Source organism: Emiliania huxleyi, assembly GCF_000372725.1.
Source record: "Emiliania huxleyi CCMP1516 chromosome Unknown EMIHUscaffold_217, whole genome shotgun sequence".
NCBI classification, from domain to species: domain Eukaryota; phylum Haptophyta; order Isochrysidales; family Noelaerhabdaceae; genus Emiliania; species Emiliania huxleyi.
Genome location: NW_005200442.1, coordinates 165463 through 174191, shown reverse-complemented (window position 1 = coordinate 174191; position 8729 = coordinate 165463). Strand labels below are relative to the sequence as shown.

The 8729-nt window shown below is 67.7% G+C and overlaps 1 protein-coding gene across 1 annotated transcript; it reads right to left on the bottom strand.

Moving 5' to 3' along the window:
• Nucleotides 1-4115: 4115 nt before the first annotated feature.
• Nucleotides 4116-5036, bottom strand: EMIHUDRAFT_73234 (hypothetical protein; the record flags this gene model as incomplete). Its single annotated transcript, XM_005780373.1, has 1 exon — nt 4116-5036. A coding segment is annotated over one exon (921 nt), but the record flags the coding sequence as incomplete, so codon positions are not given.
• Nucleotides 5037-8729: the final 3693 nt, after the last annotated feature.

Below are 8729 nucleotides of genomic sequence, written 5' to 3'. Positions count from 1 at the left end.
CAATCACTCGAGTTTCACGCCGTGGCGGTGCTCGACGGCAAGCTGTATGCTGTTGCCGGGTACAACGACGACGATCACACCCTTAGCTCAGTCGAGCGGTACGACCCGGCGCTGGATGCGTGGGAGGCGGTGGCGCCGATGGCGGCGGCGCGGTATGATCACGCCGTGGCGGTGCTGGACGGCAAGCTGTACGCTGTGGGCGGGTACACACACGACGACGACGTCCTCAGCTCGGTGGAGCGGTACGACCCTGCGGTGGGTGCGTGGGAGGCGGTGGCGCCGATGGCAGAGGCGCGGTATGAGCACGCTGTCGCGGTGCTCGACGGCAAGCTGTATGCTGTGGGCGGCTTCAACGACGACGACGGCTACCTCAGCTCGGTCGAGCGATACGACCCGGCGTTGAACGCGTGGGAGGCTGTGGCGCCGATGGCAACGGCGCGGTATGCTCACGCCGTGGCGGTGCTCGACGGCAAGGTGTACGCTGTGGGAGGCGACGGCGGCGGCACTCGCCTCAGCTCAGTCGAGCGGTACGACCCGTCAGTGGGCGCGTGGGAGGCGGTGGCTCCGTTGGCGGCGGCGCGGATGAAGGCTTTCGCTGTCTTGATGTAGTCGCCGTGTAGCGTGCTAGCAGCCCCACGGCGTGGAGTGTGCTGAAGTCCTCGCCTAAGTGTGCTGCGCGTGCGTGCCCCCGCCGCTTTTCGCAGCCCTGGTCGTGCCAGTCAGCTCGACGTCCAAATTCTTTTTATGTAGTAAGCCGCCGTCGTACGCTCGAACCCCACCTGCACCTCTTTGAGCCGGTTACCCCACACGGCGCTCTCGTTCCTCTCAACGCCGATTACTGCCGAGCGCGCACGACTCGTAGGCGTACCGGCGTGCCGCTGGCATACTACGCGACGGTGGAGGCGCCTGGGCTTGCTCAAAAGGCATGCATCTGTCGGAGAGCGTGCCGCAAGACCTGATGTGCCTCCGCCACCTTCCCCGCCGGCCTCACCTCCATCGGCAGCGGCGCCTTCGACCGCTGCTCCTCCCTCGCCTTCGTCAGCCTCCCCGCCGGCCTCACATCCATCGGTGTATCAGCGCCTTCTACCGCTGCTCCTCCCTCTCCTCCGTCACCCTACCCGCCACCCTCACCTCCATTGGCGAGTGTGCCTTCGAATACTGCTCCTCTCTCGCCCGCGTCATCATCCCCGCCGGCCTCACCTCCATCGGCCACGGCGCCTTCGCCCGCTGCTCCTCCCTGACCCGCGTCACCGTGCCAGACACTGCCACGATCGGCGACGAGGTTTTCGAACGTGAGACCATTTTCGAACCTGAGACCACCGTCCTCCGCCTCCCTCCCAAGAGAGGATGCGCGACCTGCAGCGCTGGTATGAGGCGGTGGACGGGGCTCTGTGGCCTACAAGCGCTGCCGCCCCCTTCTCTACGGCTGGCTAGAGCGGGCCCAGACCAGGCTGGGCTCTTACGGCCCGGACGGCGCGGCGCGCCAGCGCGACCTCGAGGAGTTCGAGGGCGACTTTGGGCTGCTTGTAGAGTGACAGGCGTGATCGAAATGTGACAGGCGTGATTGAAATCGCTGTGACTTACAGCTGAGTGGTGCGATAGTGCACGCTCCGAGGCGCGAGGGGTGGCTGGGAGATCATCCGACGGGCGCGGGGCCCGACCTCCCCTCCTAGCCTTTTTCGGCTACGGCCCCGCCCGCTTGATCGGCGCGGGATCGTCCGCTTGATCCTGTTGACTCCGTCTCCGGCGATCCCGCGCCCGACTCCCCGGGTGAGGGCGGCAGCATCATGTCTCGTCGCCACCCCTCTCCGGGAGGTCGGGCCGGCTCTCCCTGGTCAGCGAGTCGCGCCCGCACCCGTGGCCTCTCTATCGTTCTCGGCTCGCCCTCCCCTTCCTCCTGCTCCTCACTAAGCTCGGGAAGGCCTCTTGTCGTAAATCACGGCGGTCCAGCCGACGCCGCGACGGGTCTACCCCCGGTGCCCGGCGGTGGGCTCCACGGCCCGACTCCACTCGCAGAGGCCGAGTCAGCTCGACTCTCACCTCCTCCGACAGTTGACTCCAGGCCTCACCCGGGGCCCTCCGATCCCGGCCTTCCGGTCCGCCGGCTGACCCGCTGTCTCCCCACGGCACCATCCCCTCCTCGGGCCCCTCCCCCGGGTACCCCTGAGCCCTGGCTGTCAGGCTGTCAGGTGCTGTCAGGTGATCTGTCGGGCTGTCGGGCAGCTGTCAGGCACTGTCAGGTGCCTCTGTCAGACCAGCTGTCAGGTGCTGTCAGTGCTGTCGGGTGCTGTCGGGTGCGTGTCTGACAGGCGAGGGGCTCTGTAGCTGTCGGGTGCTGTCGAAGCTGTCGGGTGTTGCTGTCAGACGCTGTTGGAGCTGTCAGAGCTGTCAGGCTGCTGCTGCTGTCAGACGTTGGGCTGTTACTGTCAGGTGCTGTCAGGTGGTGCTGTCGGGCTGCCCTAGCTGTCGGGGTGCTGTCAGGCTCTGACACACACCAGCCACACTTATGACACTATCAAGAGGAGACCAGCGGGTACGCAGCTGCCCCCCTCCTACGGCGTGATCACGCCGGCAGGGGCGGCCGCCTGGGGAGCGCAGATGGCGGCGCAGGCGCAGGCCGCGGCGGCGGCACAGACGGCGGCGGCCACCCCCACCCAGACACCGTAGGCATATGACTGTAGGGCCCCAGAAGGCTAGCTGGTAGCTTCATTTGTAGTAGCACAGCCGCCGGTGCTAGAGAGGGGTCCGCAGAGGTGGGGCGGGAGGGTTGAGAGAGAGACCCATGACCATCCCATGACTACATGGACCACACTCACATGTGCATGTGCATGTACATGTCTTTGCATGTAATAGTTTTGTTATACCCTCATGGGGCACAAGAAAGAGGCTCTACGGGGGGGTCTGACTGTGTACGGTCTGCATGCTGCTGTCGGGCTGTCAGCGCTGCTGTCAGGCCACTGTGTGCTGTCGGGCTGTCAGGCAGCTGTCAGGCTGTCACGTTAGGGTCTGACAGCGACGGAGCGCCTCGCCTGTCAGGCTCTGCTGTCAGGCTGTCAGATACGTGCTGTCAGACTGTCAGAGAAAGTGCTGTCAGCGCTGTCAGGCTGTCGGGCACTGTCAGGCGCTGTCCGGGGTTTGCTGTCAGGCTGTCAGACCAGGGCTCAGGGGTACCCTAGCCTCCGACTGGGCGGTTCATCCGTGTCGCGTGTGTAAATTTTCGCGGCTCTGTTTCGTGTTTTCACTTTTCTGGCGGGGATCTCTGATCTCACGTTGGTCTCTCAATTCTTTTCGCAAACGGGGATTGGCTACACCAAAAGAGAGAAAACAAGCACGAGAGAGAGAGAGAGAGAGAGAGAGAGAGAGAGAGAGAGAGAGAGAGAGAGAGAGAGAGAGAGAGAGAGAGAGAGTCCGAGACACAAACGAGAGACGATCGCGAGGCCTCAAGACCGCCCGCGCAGCGACTGCATTCACCCCTCGATCGCCCCGATCGCCTCCGTCACCGCCGCCACGAGCCGCGACGCCTCCCCCTCGCTGCGCGGCCCGTCCTTCCTCCACCTCGCCGCGTCGTGGTGCCTCGCCGCGTTCGCCCAGATGCGCAGCGAGTGCAGCTGGCTCCGCAGCTCGGTCGGCAAGCCGCACTCGCGGTGCCAAAAGTTGATGCGCTCCTCGAAGCCGTCGGGCGCCGCCGCAGAGCGCGAGGCGTAGACGGCGTCGAGGCGCGGCATCAGCGTGTTGAAGGCGAGCAACATGTTGCCCTGGATGCGCGCCTGCGCGTCGCCGCCCGTGCGCATGCCGCGCACCTGCACCGAGAGCGGCGAAGGCTCGTAGCCGGTGGTGCGGGCGGCTGCCGCAGCGGCCTCGTCTCCAGGTGCCGGCGCAGCCTCCTCCACCCCCGCCCCGCCCTGCGCGCCAGACAGCAGCGCCCGGAGAGCTAGCAGCGCCTCGGGCAGCGTGGGCCGCTTGCGCAAGCTGTCGTGGCAGAGGCTCTTCCCGTCCGCCTTGGCGAGATCCTTTACCGCGCGCGCCGCGTCGACTGGCCAGCCCGCAGCCACGTCGGCGAGCTTCGCCGCGTCGATGTCGGTCCAATCCTCCTCGAACTCGTCCTCGCACCGGTCGGTGAGCTGCACCTCGGACCGGTTGGTGAGACAGACGAGGAGGGTGATGCCGATGGCGTAGCCGTCCGTCTTGCTCGAGTACTCGCCCCCCTTGGAGATGGAGGGGCAGAGGTAGCCCGTGGACATGTAGAGGGCGGTCGAGCGACAGCGGACAGAGGCGTCGGGACGCTGGTCCTTGGCGAAGCCCGTGTCTGCGAGCACGGCGGTCAGCTTCTCGTCGAGCAGGATGTTGTCCGGCTTGACGTCGCGGTGCACGATGCCCTTCGCGTGGAGGTAGACGAGCGCCTCGGTCGCCTCGCACGCGACACACACGCGCTGCCGCCACGTCAGCGGCCTTGGCGGCTCTTCCATGCCCAGCCGCCGGAGCTGCGCAGCGCGGTCGGGATCCGAGAGGCGCAGCCGCGCCTCGAGCGAGCCGCCGCGCATCAGCGGCGAGAGGAGGCAGACGCCGTCGGGCGAGAGGCAGTAGCCGAGCAGCGGCAGCAGGTGCGGGTGGCTCACCGCCTTGAGAAGCTTCACCTCGAGCTCCGCCCGCGACAAGCCGCCCGACTGGCCCGACTTTGCCCGCTTGACGACGAGCGGCAAGTGGCGCAGCTGCGGAGGCGCGGCGAGGGAGAGGTGGAGGTCGGCCGACGCCTCGTAGACGTGGCTGAAGCCGCCGCTGCCAATCAGCTTGCCCTCTGCAAACCCGTCGGTAGCCGCGGTGAGGTCCGACAATGCTATCTCGACTGGCCGAGCAACAACCGCCTCTTCCGCCGCGGCCGGCTCGGCGGCGACAGACAGCTCTCCCAGCTTCGACTCTGCCGCGCTCACCTCCTCGGCCAACGCAGGCAGCGCGCCCACGTGCGGCCTGGCGGCAGCGATGCCCGCTCGGAGCGCGGAGGGGCTGTCTGCGGTGTCGAGCGACTTGAGCGCGCCCATCGCCGCGCCATGCGCCTTGCGCAACCGCTGGCTGTCCCGCCTCCGCGCCTCCTTGAGCTTGTCACGCGCGCGCCTCGCCGCCGCCAGCACGGCCGGGCTCGCGAGGCCGCTGCACGCCTCCAGCGCGCTCGCCACGCCCTCGTACGAGCCAGCGGCCACGGCCTGCTGCAGCGCCTTGTCCGCCGCAGCGATGGCGGCTGCGTCGGCGGGCGGAGGAGATGGGACTGGCGGTGGGGTTGGCGGCGACAGAGCGGCGGTGGCGCTGGGGCCAGGCGCCGCGTTGTCTGCCTCGCCGCCGCCGCTCTTCTTCTTCTTCTTCTTACCCTTCTTGCTCTTTGCGCGGTCCTCCGCCTCCTTCTTCTCCGCCTCCTCCTCCGCCAGCAGCGCCTCGGCATGCCGCGTCGCCTCCGCCTCTGCCGCCGCTCTCTCCGCCTCTCTCGCCGCTGCCACCTCCGCCTGCGCCGCCGCCGTAAACTCCTCGATGACGCGCACGCACTCGGCGTGGCCCATCAGCTTGGCCCACTGCAGCGCTGTCTTGCCGTTCTCAGAGGGCAGGGCTGTGTCCGCGCCCGCCCGCAGCAGGCGGAGCACGATGGCGGGGTGGCCGTTGACGGCGGCGCCCATCAGCGCGGTGCTGCCGTGCCTGTCCTGCAGGTTGATCTCCGCGCCTCTCCGCAGCAGCAGCTCGACCACCCGCTCGTGGCCCTGTTGGGCGGCGAGCGTCAGCGCGGTGAAGCCGTCGCTGTCCTGCAAGTCAACCTCCGCCCCGCGCTGAATCAGCAGCACGGCCACCCGCTCGTGGCCGTTGTCGGCGGCGTTCATCAGCGCGGTCTCGCCGAAACTGTTCTGCAGGTTTATCTCCGCGCCGCGCTGCAGCAGCAACTCGACCAACCGCTCGTGGCCTCGGCCGGCGGCCATCATCAGCGCGGTGACGCCGCTGCTGTCCTGCAGGCTGATCTCCGCCCCGCGCTGCAGCAGCAGCTCGACGGCCCGCTCGTGGCCGCGGTCGGCGGCGAGCATCAGCAACGTGATGCCGCGCACGCCGCCACTCTCGTACATCGCGTCGACCCGCCCGCCGCCGTCGATCCACGCCAGCAGCGCCGCTTCGTTGCCTCGCGCAGCCGCCTGCACGACCTCTTTGGGAAGGCTGCCCAGTGAGTCGGAAGAAGCCGCGGCCCCCGCCCCCGCCGCCTCGCCCGAGGAAGCGCCGTCCGCGCCGCCCGCCGCCGCCTCGCGCGGGCTCGCAGTCACCTCCGCGACGTGCTGCCTGAAGGCCTCGACGCACGCGGCGTGGCCCTCCTCCTTGGCCATCTGCAGCGCGGACTTGCCGTTCGCACTGCGCGCCGCGGTGTCTGCGCCCGCCTGCAGCAAACGGAGCACGACGGCGGGGTAGTTGAAGAAGGTGGCGAGCATCAGCGCAGTGAAGCCGTCGCTATCCTGCAGGTTTATCTCCGCGCCGCGCCGTATCAGCAAGTCGACCACCCGCTCGTGGCCTTGGTTGGCGGCGAGTATCAGCGCGGTGCTGCCGTTGCTGTTCTGCATGTTGACCTCAGCGCCGTGCCGAATCAGTAAGTCGACCAACCGCTCGTGGCCTTGGCCGGCGGCGATCATCAGCGCGGTGCCGCCGCGGCTGGCCTGCATGTTGATCTCCGCGCTGTGCCGTATCAGCAAGTCGACCACCCGCTCGTGGCCCCACTGGGCGGCGGCCATCAGCGCGGTGCCGCCGTTGCTGCTCTGCAGGTCGATCTCCGCGCCTCGCTGCAGCAGTAGGCCGACCACCCGCTCGTGGCCGTAGTTGGCGGCGCCCATCAGCAGCGTGAGGCCGCTCACGCCGCCTCTCTCGTACGTCGCGTCGACCCGCCCGCCGCCCTCGAGCCACGCCAGCACCGCCTCCTCCTCGCCTCGCTCAGCTGCTGCCACGACCTCGTCGGAAACTGCCGCGGAACCGCTCGACGCCCGCTCCGCCGCAGCCGGCGACAGATTACTCGGCCGCACCCGCACGCTCTCGCCGCCTCCCTCGAGCGCCACCGCGTACCGGCCGCCCTCGAAGCTCTGCGCCACGCCCCGCTGCCCGTTCAGCTCGGGGCGGGAGGAGAGCCCGCCGAGCACGACTCGCTGGCCGAGCAGCGGCGCGTCCACAGCTGCCGCTGCCGCGACCGAGCAAGCGCCGCCTGCCCCTGCCCGGCCGTCTGCAGCCGCCGCCGCCTCAGCCAAGACCTCGACGCACTCGGCGTGGCCCTTCAGATCGGCCATCTGCAGCGCCGTCTTGCCGCTGTCTGCGCCCGCCCGCAGCAAGCGCCGCACGACGGCGGGGTGGCCGAAGAAGGCGGCGTTCATCAGCGCGGTGGCGCCGACGCTGTTCTGCAGGTTGACCTCCGCGCCGCGCCGCAGCAGCAAGTCGACCACCCGCTCGTGGCCTCGGCCGGCGGCCATGATCAGCGCGGTTTCGCCGACGCTGTTCTGCAGGTTGACCTCCGCGCCGCGCTGCAGCAGCAGCTCAACCACCCGCTCGTGGCCTCGGATGGCGGCACTCATCAGCAGCGTGAGGCCGCCCACATTTTCTCTCTCGAACGTCACATTGGCCCGCCCGCCGCCCTCAAGCCACGCCAGCAACGCCTCCTCCTCGCCACGCTGCGCCGCTAGCACGGCCGCACCCAAAGCGTTCACCGCGTTCACCATGTGCTCTCCCACGCTCCATTAGCACTCCCGCTCCAAAAGAATTCTACGGCTAAAGAAATCTTTGGGCGAAAAATTGGGAGGCGCTGATAAGCGGCGAGAGACTGCGAAAAGAGATACGAAGAGGCAGACTCCCCAGGGTGGGCGACGGCTAGCGCATCACACTCCTCTCCTTAAAATCCCTGTGTGGTGGCGGCGTGCCGTTCTCCCATCCCTCCCTTGGGTTGTGTGTTTTCTTTCTTTCTTTCTTTCGAAGCTGATAAATGACATCCCTCCCTTTGTTTTGATAAATGAATTTTGCCGTGCCGTGCCGTGCCGTCCCCGCGCACGCAGGTCACCATGGCTGCATCAGAGCTGCTTTGTCGTGCGCACTCGAGCAGCGCGCAACGGTCGCGCCCACCTGTCACCTCGCCTCGCCGCCTCGCCGGCTCGCTGCATCCCGCTCCGCCGCTCGCGGCGGTCGCCACCATCCCTGGGTCACCCTGTCCCTGCCGCCGCTGTCGCCGTCCGATTCCTCCCCGCCGCCCGGCCTGATCCGCGGCGTGCAACGCCCCCCACGCACAAACATGGGCACACATCTCGGTCGGCATCGCCGACCCCCCAGCCCCCTGCCGCCGCCGCCGCCGTCCCTGTCGCCCCCGCTTCCACCTACTTGCTTTACTGCCGACTCCAAGCGGGAGGCAGCAAAAGCACGCAGACAGAACCCTGAGAACGTCGCCATCGTGTAGCAGGCAGGCCTGGCTAGCTAATCGTGTTGGGGTTGGGAGTAGTGTGTGTGTGTGTTGTACTCTCTCTCAGTGTATCGTGAGTGAGCAGCGCACGATAAAAACCTCCAGATCACATTCTTTTTCCGCGGTCGGCAGGTGCGAGCGTGATGCCATCTTGCGGGACGACACCCGTCTCGCAAAACCTGGACTGGGTCCTTAAAATCTTTTTCCGCGCCGCCCCGGTCCGTGTATTGACCCGGGCGATACGTGCGACACACACACATGCGAAGCCTCGTGCACTACACCATCA